At 46.4% G+C, this 15232-nt stretch overlaps 1 protein-coding gene across 1 annotated transcript in view; it reads left to right on the top strand.

The window, feature by feature from the left end:
• The window catches only part of GLT1D1 (glycosyltransferase 1 domain containing 1), a 39439-nt gene extending 25167 nt beyond the window's left edge, over positions 1-14272 (top strand). The window contains exons 7-12 of the mRNA XM_041488835.1: positions 283-378; positions 1413-1462; positions 5044-5087; positions 5619-5739; positions 9059-9157; positions 14126-14272. Of these exons, the coding sequence (XP_041344769.1) occupies positions 283-378; positions 1413-1462; positions 5044-5087; positions 5619-5739; positions 9059-9157; positions 14126-14272 (557 nt within the window). The remainder of the gene's footprint in view (positions 1-282; positions 379-1412; positions 1463-5043; positions 5088-5618; positions 5740-9058; positions 9158-14125) is intronic.
• Positions 14273-15232: the final 960 nt, after the last annotated feature.

The raw sequence follows: 15232 nt of genomic DNA on the forward strand, positions 1-15232 counted from the left end.
GTTCTGGGCTCCAGGAGCAGCACCAGAGCTTCTCCAGGTCCTGCCCATTGCCTCTGCACAAACCCTGTGCTCTAGACATGATGTACATCCCCAGGATTGGGATTAGGATTAGGATTAGGATTGGGATTAGGATTGATGCAGAGCAGGAAACAGGGAATAATGGTAATTTCTCATGATCCACTCTTTACTGCTTTTACCTTTGTGTGTGCTCGTTCATGGAACAGTTTGGGGTGTTCAGGTTTCCAGCTGCCTCGCTGACTGACCTTTACAACCACGTTCCAGGCATTCCTGCAGCCACAGGCAGCGTGCAGCTGTTCCTCTTGGTGTGCGGGCTCCGCAGAGTCAAGGACCCTCTGTATTTAGTGGAAGCTTTCTCAGGTAAGTTCTGGCTGTTTGAATGTTCTTGTTTGTCACTCAATGCATTCTTCTAGTGTTGGTAAGTTTGGCATGAGCTGTTTTATTCATTGCAGGAAACATCATCATATATTCACATCTGAAAAAAGGAATTCTTATGTAACCATTGATCTGTCCAACACATTATTTCTGTGCCATGCCTTTTCCATCCTGCTGGGAATGACAGAGCATTCAAATCAAAGCAATATTTGATGGTTTTGCTTGCCGAGAAAACTGTTTTGCTGTTACATGCAATATTGATGGAAGACAAAAGAAAAGATCATCTACTTCAAAATAACTTTTTTATCTTGCTGTCCCGTGGCTGTTACATTGATTTGCATGTGTGCTAATTAATGCCATTGAAGCTGCAAACAAATTTTACCACCCATTGTTCTGGCTGAGCGCTCAGACGAGGCTGAAGTTTCCTCAGTCACAGAAGGGAATATTTTGTCAGGCTCTGTTTGTGTCTGTAAAAGGTTCAAGCATTCTGAGCAGGAAATTCAGCCTGCACTGTTCAAGTGATTTTAAAAACCCTTGAAGCCTTGTGATGCTGAGGAACAAATGCAGTGTGTAGTGAGTGCAGTGCTATATTCTGGGGTCAAAAAGCAGCAGATGTCTCTTGTGCATATCACTGAGTAATGATGGTAATGGCTGCAGTTACTTCCACATGTTCCTTTACACAGGAAAATATTCAAGTAATTTTGGCTCAGTGGCCAGAATCACTGCATTATACAGAGCATTGTTCTCTTGAGTGATTCAAAATTAATATCTGAGCTTAGTTAAATAACCCTTGAGTCAGAAGAGATTGCATGAAGCAGAAAGGCTAAATACTAACTTTCAGATATGCTAATATTTGAATTCTGAGGAGCAGTGTGAGGGCTGAGCATGGAATCTGGTGCACAGTCTTTTAAGTAGCAACAGAATATTTGTCTAGTTCTTCTTTAATCATGGAGCTATTTACACTGATTTAAAAAGTGATAATTTTTATTAATAAAACAGTTGTTCCTCTTCTGTTTCAGACTGGCACAGAAAGGATCCCAGTGTCCATCTGGGCATTATCGGACCTGCAGTAAGTTGCTGCTGTAATTTTCATTTCTAAACATTTGCATTTACCTGGTGTGAGATGGCTCAGCTCTCTCCAAACTGAGCCTGGCTCAGAGGATTTCTGTTGTATCTTGGGCTGGAAGTATCTTTTATACTAAAAACTACCTATACCATGTTTGCAGTGACTTTCCAATACCTGTCACCTGTGTTAGACAGTGACTTTCTACTCCAAACCAGTCTGTGAGTGCCAACATCATCCTGAACGTGGATGCCAGGGAGAAGGAAGAAGAAGGACAGGGCACACCCAAATCCCTCCATCCTGGAACCCCTGACCCCCATGTACAGAATCCAAACCCCCCTGTACAAGGCCCAAAACCCCCCTGTACAGTGCTCCAAAATTTTTCCCTTCACCCTGTGATTGCTACTGCTATGCTACTTAAACTTTTGTGATCTGTAATTCTTCATACAAAGTTGGTAATTTGCTCCATGGGTTGAGACCGAATTTCCAGGCGTCTTTGGCTTCCTATCAGGGTCTCTGAGCCCCTGCCAGGGCTTTGAGCCATCCAGGGCATCCAGAGGGATGTCCTGGGTTCCAACATGTTGGAGATGAGAAGCCCCAGCCCCTGCAAAGGCTGCTCCCACCAGGGCTGAGCTGTGCCAGGGTTCAGAGGGCAGAGTTCCAAAGGTCAGGGCTGTCAGTGGAGGGGCTCCTGCACTCCCAGCCCCTCCCAGGCTTTGCCAGGAGCAGACCCTGAGCAGCCCAGCCCTGTTCCTCACTGCCTCGCTCCACACAGGGAGGAGATCTGAACAGAACATCATCGAAGTACCTGGATCCCACTCTTGGCCACTGTTGTTCCACCTGTGGGGTTTTGGACACTCACACACTGCTAAATGTGTCCTCTTGCAAATCAAACATTAGCAATGCCCTTTTCAATAGGAATAACCAAGAAATGAGCCTATCCAATGTTGAAAGGCAGCAGTTGCCATCTAGGGGAGAGGAGTTCTTTTCCACAGGCTAATGAGGATTTTAGTGCTGTTGTCCCTGTTGTCACCTCCTGTTCCCGTGGAGCACGGGGTCCTTGTTCCATCCCATCTGGCCTTGGGTGCCACTGCTGGGCTCAGACACCTTTCACAGCTGCCAGCAGCTGCAAAATGAGGTTCAGCTCTGACACCAAGCAAGGACAGAGCTGAGCTCACACCCCCAGCCCAGCTCCTTTTCCATTTAGAATCTCTCAGCACTAAAGCCTGGGATAAACTGAGGTTTCTTATGCATCCCCATCTCAGAATAATCTTAAAGTTCTGCCTCTGTCCTGATTCTTCTGCTTCTGTGTGCTGCCCGTGGAACTTTGTGCTAGAGTTACAGAAGTAATGGCAGGGCTTTTGAGGAGGAAATCCGTGTTCTCCAGGTGGATCCTGCAGCACAGGGCTTGGAGAGGCAGCCTGAAGCCTTGGATCAAGCAGGGCAAAGGCCTGAGGAGGCACTGTGCCATGTGAAACAAACTCTCCCTGCTGCTTGAAGGGGGCTAAGAGCTTCCCTGGCTCATCTGGGTAATGTGTTCCCTCTGTATCAGTCTCATCTCTGATTCATCTCCACGTGAGCCTCAAAACTTGCAGGCAATTTCCTTTACAAAAAAACCAAATAGACTCTCAATGGGCAAATAAGAACAATTTCTCTCTTTTCCCATTCAGTTTTATTCTTTGCAAATTTGGGGACATAGGATTTTATTGTTAAAAGCTGGTTTTACATTTTTATTTTATCTATCTGGGCTTTTTTCCACGCTAATACACAAAATGATTTGGAAGTGAACTGGTGTGGAAGGCAAATCTGGAGCAGGTGTAATGAAGCTGTGCTTCAGAGTCAAAAGATGCACTTGCTGCATCCAGTGAGGATTTTATAAACATTTCAGTCGTCTTTTTAAATTTGCTTCACTTTTCACAAGCTAATGTCTTTACAGACCAGAAATAACCCAGTGGCAGTGCACAGGCTGGATCAAGGGCTGAACCTCCTTAAAACATTTTAGAGCATATTTCTCTCACGGAACTAAAATATTTCTAAAGGAAAAAAATACATCTCAGCTCTGTTGGTATTTAGCTGTACTCCTCTTATTCACATTGCTTCTCAAACCACAAAAATCTTAAGAAAATCAGTGCCACCATCTATGAAGCATGTAATTTTTATTGTGAATATTAAAAGCCCATACAGTAAGAGTGTATTAATTAAGAAGAGAAAGAACAAAGGCCCCCACTCTATTTTCTGCTTTACTCCCATGAGGTGATATATTTGCTGCCAGGAGATTATATCCTGTTCCCTGTGTTTTCTGTGCATGCTTGTCTCAGATGGTGCACTCGAGGTAACGCTGCAGGACTCAGGCCTGTGTTATGTAAAACTTTCACCATTGCAGCTTTCCTTTTCTTCATGTCTAGAATGAAATTTGGAACAGCAGCTAATTTTCAGCAGCTCCACATTCCAAGAATAGGAGCTTATGAAACTTAAAAAAAAAGTTATTTTATTTTATTTTAAAGTTTTGTTTAAAGCATTCAGCTTCCTCTCAGAGCTCCTTTGGGTTTTTTGCCATGGCTCTAGGCACTCAGAGCTCCATCACAGCCCCTGGGGTCTGGGGTCACCTGGGCTGGGAGGGAAGGGGGCTCCTTTCCCAGGGGTGCTGCCAAAACTCAGAAACCTGGGAAATGAGGAAATTCTCCCTCTCCACTTTGAGCTCTGTTCTTTGTGTCTAGCTAAGGATTTTCAAGCTCTGTTTATTTCTTTTAATCATGCTAAATGGAAACAGCAGACAGAGCAAAGCCTGGTAAATAAACCTACTGAGTTAATCACTCAGCTTAGACAACTTCAGCAACAGAGACATGCCTTCATCTTTTCCTGGGGCTGGGAATCGTGATTGTTATTTACTGGGACTGGGAATTTTGTGTTTGTTTTTTATTGGGGTGGGAATTTTGTGTTTGTTATTTACTGGGGTGGGAATTTTGTGTTTGTTATTTACTGGGGTGGGAATTTTGTGTTTGTTTTTTACTGGGATTGGGAATTTTGTGTTTGTTATTTACTGGGATTGGGAATTTTGTGTTTATTGTTTACTGGGGCTAGGAATTCTGTTTGTTATTTACTGGAGCTGGGAATTTTGTTTTTGTTTTTTACTGGGGTTGGGAATTTTGTTTTTGTTATTTACTGGGGCTGGGAATTTTGTGTGTTTTTTTTCTGGGGCTGGGAATTTTGTTTTTGTTATTTACTGGGGTTAGAATTTTGTGTTTGTTTTTTACTGGGGTTAGAATTTTGTGTTATTAGATTTCCAACAAGTCTTTCTGCCAGAGCCCAGCATCCATGTGAGTGCCTCAGTTTACTCCAGGCTGCTTCCTGAGCTCCCCAAGGCCCATTTTTACCCAGGGAATACAGGGACAGTCCCTGGGCACATCCCTGCCCTGCCCTCACTCACACAGGGTTGTCACACCAGGACTGAGTAGCAGACCTGTGGGATGATTTTAAAGCTCAGCATTTAAAATATTTGAGATGAAAATGTGCTAAATGTGTTGATTTCTGTGGGGGTTTCAAGCACGAGCTGCAGTGCCCTGACCTCTGTGTGTGCTCCTGCCCAGGTGGATCCACTTTTCACCAGTGAAGTTGAGGACAGAGTTAAAAGGTAAGAAGTTCATGTTGAGCCTGCTCTCTGCCGAAGGAAGGGACCTGCTGCCCCTTTTGAATTGTGTATTTCCAAAGGAATGTCCCTGCACAGCTGTGTGAGGCTGACAGGGCTGCTGGGATCATTTGGCAGGAACATCTCAGACCTGCCATTCCAGACACCAGAATGACAGTATATTGATGCTTTAGGTTAATCACACCTGATTGACTCGGATTCCGATTTATTAGTGACAGAACCGTGGGAGGGTTTGGGTTGGCTGCAGGATGCTCCAGTTCCACCCCCCCAGCCATGGGCAGGGACAGCCCTGAGCCCTGGGCACAGCCAGGGTGGGACAGCCCCACGGCCCCCAGGGCTGGGACACCCAGTGCCCCGGGCACAGCCCGTTCCAGCCGCGTCCCAGGGAGGATGCCAGCCCTCTCTGGGTCTCTGCCAGCCCTCTCTGGGTCTCTGCCTGCCCTCTCTGGGTCTCTGCCAGCCCTCTCTGGGTCTCTGCCTGCCCTGTCCCTGCTGCTCACCTGGTGTGTCCTGCAGGGCCCCCGGGGTGCACGTGCTGCAGGAGCTGCCCCAGCAGGAGCTGCACGCTGCCCTCCGGAGCTGCCTGGCCCTGGTGAACAGCTCCATCTCCGAGGGCATGTCTGCTGCCATCCTGGAGGTAATGCCACCCCCTGGGGGTGCTCAGGGGGGTTCCCTCCACCTGAGAGCACCTCCTGTCCCTGGAAATGGCTGTCAGCGTTGCATGGCCATATTTCAAAGCTAGTGAAGGCAAAACTAAAGTATTTCTTTTTTCAAGTGTTAGCAATTAAGGTTTTCTTCCCTTGAACTGACAGTTTGTTATGCTTTCTCTATTTATTTTTAAAGGACAGAAAGTAATTTTATCAACGCTGCTAAATTAACGGTGCAGACCTGAGATGCAGAAATCAGTCTGATTTCCCGGGGTTGTCACTAGGCTTGATTCAACACCCACTTCCTTATAATGTTGCTAGAATGGACTTTCATTTATTTTTACATCCCTTCAAAAAGCAATCTAAGAGCTGTACTTGGTTATTTAATTCTGAAATGATTAATGAATGAATGACACGCTCAGTTAATCCTTTTGCCATCAGTATTGAAAATTAATAACCAGTTTTATTTCATACCTGTCAAAGCAGGGCACTGCTTAGTGTCAAGTGCTTTCTCAGAAAAAAACAAGTGTACCTGAAGGGGAAGTTCTTTGGGCAAATGCCTTTCATTGTTTCATTTGCTTGGTGGGTGCTGAGTGTTGGTGCACCGTGATCACAGAAATCATCACACCATTTGTACACGGCTGTGTAACAGAAATGAGCCTCCCTTCTGTTTCTGATGAGCTGCACTTCCACTCATCTGGGAGTCCTCACCAGAAAGGACCAAGGGAGCGTGACAAGAATGAGGAGGGGCAGTGCTGCTGAGACAGCAGCTGTGCATGTCCACCCCAAAATAGCACAGCAGTGCATGTCCACCCCAAAGTGCCACAGCAGTGCATGTGCACCCCAAAGTGCCACAGCAGCCTTGGTGCACTTTCCAGAGGGTTTGGCATTTGTGTGTTTGCACAGTGCATTTGAGACATGCTAACAAAGCACCCTGCTGGGAACACCTCTCTCCCTGGAAGCGGCAGTCCAGGACAGAGAAGTTCTTTCCTGGGATGGCCAGCAGCAGGAAGGGCCATCTGCTGAGTTATCCATATAATTACCTATATTGTTAGATAATAAGGCAGAAAACTCTGCATGAGTCCTAGGCTGGAGAAAACAGGCTGGAGTTTGGAAATGCAGCTCTGATTGTCCTCAAAGTTCAACGTTTAACAAGGACACGAATCTGTAAACAGTATTTCAGAGTGAGATAAATATATCATAGATAAATGAGATAAATATATAATCCCATCTAGTTCCACCTGCCTGGAGGTCTGGAAGAGCCAGGAGCCATCACTAATTGCCCTGTCAGCTGGTTCTGAGATCTCTGAGATTTGACTGTAACTGATCTGTTTGTGTTTGGCATTTGAAGAAGAGAAAACAAAGCATTAGAGCAGACATTAAAAATGCATCTCTGCTCTGAGAGCTCAGGAGCTGTGCAGTGGTGGGAGAGGCTCCACTGCTGAAAGGTTTCTGTGTTCCTCTGTTCCTGCTACCAGCAGGGTTTGGACTCCAGCACCCTTCCACTGCAGCCCTTTTCTGTGCTCTCAGGAATATTCCAGCTGCTGTAAAAACTGTCACATTCTTATGCTTTTACCAGAAAGAAGCCAATTTAAAATTGTAGAAAAAGAAGCTGGACAGACTCTGCTGTGCTGTGAGGCACAATCCAGTCTTGCCCAACACGTGCAGCACCAGCAGCCTGGAATAACAGCCAGAGCAAATTATAAAAGTAAAAAAAGCTAGAGATGAAGGGATGTTGTAAAGCAATAAAACTGAAGAGCCAACAAGAAGATGCATAGGCTAGAAGGAAGGAAATGAGGGACAGTCCAGAAGCCAGAGTGGTAAATAAAGCCTGCATTTGCTCTAGCAGCCCTGCATTGCTTGTTGGGGAACATCCACAGCTTCAATTTGCACCCTGCATCCTCGTGCAGCAGCAGCAAAACACATCTGCAGCCAAAATAATGGAACAAAACAGATGGCCAGGGGACTAAAATGTTGCTTGATGCTATTATTCCTGGAAGCTAGGTCAGTAAATTATACATATTTTCAACAATGCAAATGGTTCTTTTTACTGCTTGAAAATAGTCTAAGTATCTAAATTAAATTTGAAGCCACTTCTTGCAGTAATTATTTACAGCCCAATCCATTTGGCTGAGGCCAGTGGCACCAAGGCAGCCCTGCATCTGAAGCACTTGGCCATCTGTTCTGCCTCTCAGCAGCTATAATTCATTGGTACCTGGGACCTGAAGATTTTCATGTGTAGCAGTTCCTGCCCTCCAAGTCACACAGAACAAATGTCTTTCCCTTTAGAGTCTGGAAATGACAGAAAATTAAATATAAACTTGGTGCTCAGCTTCAATCAATCACCAGCTCTGGAGCTTCATTACTGTGTGTGAGTGACCCCAGATAATCTGGAGGTTTCTGATACAAAGTGTAGGACAGGTTTTGTCATTAAGGGTTGTTATTTTTAGCACTAACTGCTGCAAAGGAGATGTTTGTGCCAGGGCTATGGAAATGCCATGGTCAGACCAATACACCTGCAGTGGTGATTTAAACAGTGCTCTTCTTGGCTATTTTAAATTATTAAAATATGTTGCTAAGTCCCAGCAGTCCCTTCCTGTACCTCATCAGCCTGGCTATTTGTCTCTTCAGTTTTGTACAAACTATAAAAAATCGCGGTTTTCTCCTTGGAGTTTTGTTTCCTCGCTGTGTGGACTGAAGCAGAATTGCTCCTCACGCAGGACTGTAATGACAGCAATTAAAACTGCACTGACTCTGGAGTGACAGGGAATCAGCATGAAACAGATTTGGGGGAGGGAATCTCCTCATTATTCGACACGGTGATAATTGCACGTATGAGTATTTCTGCTGGCACAGTCAGTGCATCTCCAGGCTCCCCGGTTCACCAGCAAGGGTTAATCCTCGGATGCAGAGAGCAGAGCTGGGGTCCCGGGTCTGCACCCCTCAGGGCTGCAGTGTGTTCTGTCAAGGGGCTTGGCAGAGCTCTGAAACTGAAAATTTTTAATTTTTCACTTCAAAATCTGGAGAGGTGGGAAAGAAGTTGGGGTTGTTTCTGCTTTTCTTATTAAAATCGTCATTGTTAGCACCTCACAATCCACAAATCCTTAGAAACTCTTTCCTTCTTCTGTATTCCTCTAGGCAATGGCAGAGCTCTGAAACTGAAAATTTTTAATTTTTCACTTCAAAATCTGGAGAGGTGGGAAAGAAGTTGGGGTTGTTGTTTCTGCTTTTCTTATTAAAATCATAATTCTTAGCACCTCAAAATCCACAAATCCTTAGAAACTCTTTCCTTTTTCTGTATTCCTCTAGGCAATGGACTTAGAAATTCCAGTGCTGGCAAGGAACATTCCTGGGAACGCAGCAATAATAAAGCACAAGGAAACAGGACTGCTCTTTTCAACCCCCCAGGTAAGAAACCCAGGCACCCCCGGGTGCCCTTTGTGCCCCAGGCCTGGCTCGGGGTCCCTGGGGTCCCTGGGGTCCCTGGGTCCCCTCCTGCAGCCGGCTCGGCTCCCCTCTGCAGTTCGGGCAGCTCGTACTAGGTGTCAGCCTTGTGAAGCTTTCTGCCAGCTCCCACGTGTTGCTTTGGAGGTTCCATACCCAAACCCTGCAGAGATGCTCGGGGTGTTCACATTTCCCTTGCAGAAATGACTGCAACAGGAATTTGTGTCAGACAAGCTGGAGCTCGGCAGGAGAACGAGCCTGGAGTCTCAGATGACACATCTGCTGTCATTTCTGCAGTCAGTGCTAATGTAAAGTATTTTTAGAGGCAAGATATTGCTCACTCAGAGAAATTAATGGTAAAATTAAGTGAAGTGTTAGGACGAAGTCTCAGGGAAGTTAAATAAGAGTGGGAAGAGAGGGAACACTACCCATATTTAAATGCTGGAGATTTTCATTTCAGCATATTTTCCTGCATTAGTGCTTTGCTGTTACATATCCCTGTGTGCCATGGAAAATGATCTCAGAAAAAGATTCCCTCAGAGTTTTATCCAACTCAAGATTAAAAAAGCATACTGGGATACACCATTTGATAATTTTGCAAAGTAGAGAACGTATTTTATTTATTTACTTTGTGGACTGTGTGATTAATGCATCCTATCAAGTTGTGTTTCTGGAAGGTGAATCCTCTTGGTTGGTTTTGAAGAAGCTTTTAATAGAAAAACTCTTCCAATTCAAGTATGGTTCTGTTTCTTTCTGGAATATTCAGTTTTTCCAGTGGTATCTAAAAAACACAAAATATTTCTTTGATAACTTCTGTACATGTATTCCCTGAAAAAAAATCTCACTGCCTTCCAGCTCCTCCAAAACTTCCAGGACACACAAGCCTATTGAACAGGGAGAGCTCTCTGGTGTTAGTGCTGGTACATTCTGCTGTTTCCTCAGCCTTGGCATTCCAATGCATGATTAAACCAGGCCCAATCTCATCACACATCCCTGCAGGAGCCTCTCCTGTGGTCTCCAGGCATCCCTTCCTTCCCGGGGTGGGATTTTATTTGGGACCTGAGATCCAGTAAGACGCTGCAGCCAGGGCGAGGTGCAGCCTGGGGCTCAGATTTCCCCCAGTGCCCTCAGGGCTCTGGGCAAAGGGCTGAGGACTGCAGGACCCTCTGAGAGCAGGGCAGGAGTCACAGGCTGCCAGGATGTCCAGACCACTGTCATTTCACCTTCTGTGAACCCCTTTTTGCCTGAGCTCCCTTCCCTGCACTGCGCCATGCCGAGATCTGAACCCCCTCCTGCTGCTGCCCCTTTTTGCTGTTTTTCTAGCTCAGAATCTCTTTGGGGTGAGGACTGCAGCACCATTTACCTGTGAGCTTGCAGGTGAGACGTTTGTAGTGGAATCAGCCAAGTTTGTGCAGCACCCCGAGGAGGGAAGGTGACATCCCCTTCCCTGCAAGGCAGCACCTGCAGCTCAGGCAATGAAAGCCCCTTGATGATTTATTGCTGTCACACGAGGTGTGAACTGTCAGAGGCTGGAAATGGTCAGGAAAAGCCTTGTTTGCAGGGGAATGCCCTAATCCCACTGCAGGGCTGCTGAACTTTCTTCATGCAGAGGAGCTCAGGATGCCAACCTCAGCACTCAGGGGTTTGGAGATAAAGTGACCCTTTACTCGTGTTCCTTAGCTCCCCAAACCATGTCAAATAGAGTTTTAAGCCACTGCACACAGTCTGCCAGAGGTTGAGAGTCACATTAGATCAAATAAATGCAATTAAGTTTGAAGACATTTTAATTGTTGGGACAAGGGACAGTGCCCATGGTACTTAGAATGTGACCTCAGAAGATTGGTCTGAGTGAGCTGGGACTGGAAAATGTTCTGCTAAGTAATTTTTTGGGATTTTTTTTACTTTGACACCTTAAGTATCTTTTCTGCTGTGCCCTCAGATGCATCAAGTTATTGAGGAAAATGCCTTTAATCTACAAAAAGATCAGAATTGTGTCTAGGTGCTTGGGAGAATCTGTCAAGTCTGTCTGGCTGGAAGAATCTGGACCACCAAAGCTGAGGAAAGTCTGGTGGATTAGAAAAGGAATTTTCCTTGCTGAGTTTGGTGGATCCTGTCTGGTTGTGAGGACACAGGCTGGGTCACAGCCCAGGACAGAAAGTATTGCTTATTTTCAGTTGTTTCTGATCTGAGCAGGGAAAGCTTTGCAGTACCTTGGGTAGGAGCAGTTGTGCCTGCTGTCTTTTGAAAGCAAATTAGAGGGATATTAACTGAGCATTACACAGTGAGAATTGTTTTAAGTGGGGAGTGCTGCTGGCTTTCTTCTTGCTGGAAGTGAGCTTTTGTGGCTTCTAGGAAAGCAGGAAATGTTGTGTCTCATTGTAGGCATCCTTAACCATTTGCATTTGGCTGGAAATAGCAAAAGCCCTGCCAGTCATGGAGCCAGCACCCAGATGGAAAGAGTTAATCTGGGAGGGAAAGCCCTGGAATGTTTTGTCCCTGACACTCCATCATTTGTGCACATCTATATATGTTATATATATTACATATATATATATATTTAAATATATATATATCATATCCCCTCCTGGGTGGGAATAAAGTTTTGTTGGAAGGATGGACGGCCCCAAGTAATAAGCTGGCACAGAGATCACCTCCTTCACCTGGGCTGCTGAAGTCATGCCCTTAGCTTCTATAACTGAAAGGCAATTTGGGAATTTGACCCCTCTCACCAAAACTGGAGCTACAACAAAATAAGGGAGTGCATAAATATTTGTGCAAATATCACAGATACAGCAGGACAGCTGCTGCAGATGTGGTACTTCCCTGCAGTTACTTTACACACCACAGGCTTCTGGAAGAGCAAAGTGGAATGCTGCATTTCCTGCAGGAGCTCAGTTGTGGATGTCTGCATGCTGCAAGGGCAGCCTTGGCACAAACCACAGCTGAAATCCACTCACCTGTAGTCAGGGGAGACACCTGAGAGATGAACTGTGCTGTCTGGAGCTGAGCACCCAGAGCACAAACCCAGATGAGTCACAGGGAATTTTCCCGTTGGCTCTGGGGACTGCAGGAGCTTGGGGGGTCACACTGGAGGAGGAGGAGGAGGAGGATGCAGCTGAGGAGTCCTTGCTCACCACCTCCTGGTATTTTTCCATTTGCTTCTTCTCTCTCCTCCATTTTCTCAAATATTATGCTTTGGACTCAGTTTGGCATTTTTTCCTGAAATTATCCTCAGCCCTGAGTATTGTAACTGTGAGTAAGGGTCTCATTTCTTCTATCATTTACATGTTTCCAAGTTTTTGTCCTCCGTATCCACAATTTAAAAGAATGCTAATAGGACTACCTGTCAAGAAATGTTACATTGCTGCTTCTGCTCGTAGGTAATTTACATAAATTACTTTTAAACATTACTTTAAATAAAATCCTCCACAGGACCATAAAATTAAAGTTGGGGATGTGGTTCAGTGTGAACAGCATTTATTACTGTGATTTTCCAGGCAATTGGATGAAGGCAGCAGGACTCAGGTGAGCCTTCCCCACCTTCCCTGTGGAGCTGGGTCAGCTCTGACAGAGCCTGGGAAGTGCCAGGAAGGGCTGAAATCCCAGCTGAAGCAGCCCCAGGAGCTGTGGGTGGGAGAGGCTGGACACAGCCCCTGGCTCCTCCAGGGCTCAGCTCACCAGCAGCCCTGCTCTGGTGTACAGTGAGAGCTCACTGCTCACTTGTGTGCATGAACATCTCCTTATTCTCTCACCTGGCCACAAACCTTTGCACAGCAGTGCTCTGTGGCTCTGGCTGTTGGATTTTCCTGCTGATTGTCCTGCAGGAACAGCCCAAGCAGTGCTGATGCCCTGTTCAGTGATTTCCCCATCACTGTGGCCCAGGGCTCACGCTGCATTGTGCATTGTGCACTGAGCAGCAAAGCTCATCCAAAAAACCCAAAGTTCAACCAAAGATCTTACAGCTGTGGAGGAGTTCAGACACTCTGTGTGCTTAGATTTTCAAGGACAGTTGTCTCCTTAACCTGACGTTGATATGAACTCTGGTCTCAGCTGACAGGCTGTAAATAATGTAAATAATGGATCTCCTCCTCCCATCCCCTTTGTGCCCTGTCCCCATGCACTGAGCTGCACTACCAGTTGTGTGGTAACACATTATCTGAATTTCCCACTGACACCAGAGCTGTGTGCTTTCCTGAGCTGAACCAAGGCCCTGCTCTGCACACATCTGAGCACATCTGTAATCAAGCTGAAGCACTGGAAGCTGTCTCTGGATGGAAAATGAGAGCAGCTGCTCAGAACAGATTAGCTCAGACATCAGATCTCCTTTCACGTGTTTGAAGCTCACAATTTCTCTTGCCTAGAAGCAAATGAGAGGCAGAGGAGCAGGCAGAGGACAGTTGTGATCTCGGAGCTCTGGTATTTTGCCCAGTGAAGTTAAAGGGAATATGTGGGGGGTTTTTGGTGTTTGTTGAGCTAACCCTGCTCTATCTCTACCTGCCCAGGTGCTGCATGCCTGCTCCTATCTCACACTGGGTTTGTGTTTTTTAGTTTTACCATAAAATTCTGAAGGTGCAGCAGCAATGAGGTGAAAGAGAGCTGAGATCAAACATCTGATGTCAGTTGGCCTCCATGCAGAACAGGCAATTCATTTATAACCAGCCTGGCTTTCCAACCATTGGGCAGGCAGGCCATTTTTGTGTCATTAAATGTGAATTGTCTTTGATTTTTATTGTCTTAGTTGGTGGGCTGTGTAAAATAATAATTTTATTATTTATTGATCATTTTTATAAATAAAGTATGGTACTTGACCTTGAAAAATTCCTTAGGACAGCTTCATCCTTTGGCTCACAGTTGGACAGGTACCAGCTATTGCACTATCATCAGGATCTTTTCAAAGAAATTGTAACTGATTCTTTTTTTCATCTTTTTTAGGAGTTTGTTGCGCTGTCCAAGAGTTTAATGAATGACCCCATTATGGAAAAGGAAATTGTAACCAGGGCCAAAGACTACGTGAAGAAGCATCATTCCTGGGAAGGGGAAAGGAAAACCTACCAGAATCTTGTGCAGAGACTCCAGTGACTTGGCAGGCTCCAGCTGAGAGCCAGCAGAGCACTTTAATGATGGAAATGTGATTAGCTTTGGGTTTCTCTTGGGTTCTTCCTAGAAAAATAGTCAGACACTGTTATTGTGTTTGAACAGCCCCGAGCACAGGGCCCAGAGCAGGCTCAGTTTGGGGCAGCAGGAGGGAGGCAGCCCTGGAGCAGGAGCCTGCTGCTCTGAGGCTCCCAGGGCAGGCCAGTCCTGGCACACAGAGCACACGGGAGATGTTCTGCACCCCAACCCCTGCAGCACAGCTCCCTCCCCACTGCCAGCCCCTGGGCACCTGCAGGTGCACACCCACACCTGCTGCTACAGCCAGGCAGAGGGGGAATCACTGACCCCAGAGCTGCATGAGAACAGGGGTAAATCACTGACCCCAGAGCTGCATGAGAACAGGGGTGAATCACTGACCCCAGAGCTGCAGGAGCACAGGGTCAATCACTGACCCCAGAGCTGCAGGAGCACAATCACTGACCCCAGAGCTGCAGGAGCACAGGGATCAGTCACTGACCCCAGAGCTGCACCAGCACAGGGGTCAGTCACTGACCCCAGAGCTGCACCAGCACAGGGGTCAATCAGACCCCAGAGCTGCAGGAGCACAGGGATCAGTCACTGACCCCTTCAGCCCATCCCTGAGGCAGCACAGGGATCACAGACAGCCAGCACAGGGCTGGTGCTGGGCAGAGGGAGAGCACAGGGTGCTCTGTGCTGCCCTGAGCCCTGCAGCCCCTCTCCTGAGCCTGCATTCTGCCCCTGGGACCAGGAGCTTGGCCCAGGTGCCAGAGCTGTGCCAGAGCTGCTTGGTTACATAAACTACCTCTTGCTTTGCCAGTTCCTTTGGTACCTCTGTGATTTACTTATTTATTGAAAGATTTATGAGACCTGTAAAAAGGGATGGGGGGTGGAGGTATTTTCAATTTACTGTGTGTTTTGGAACTG

This window comes from Pyrgilauda ruficollis, unplaced genomic scaffold (genome assembly GCF_017590135.1).
Source record: "Pyrgilauda ruficollis isolate IOZ18807 unplaced genomic scaffold, ASM1759013v1 scaffold9, whole genome shotgun sequence".
Lineage (NCBI taxonomy): Eukaryota > Metazoa > Chordata > Aves > Passeriformes > Passeridae > Pyrgilauda > Pyrgilauda ruficollis.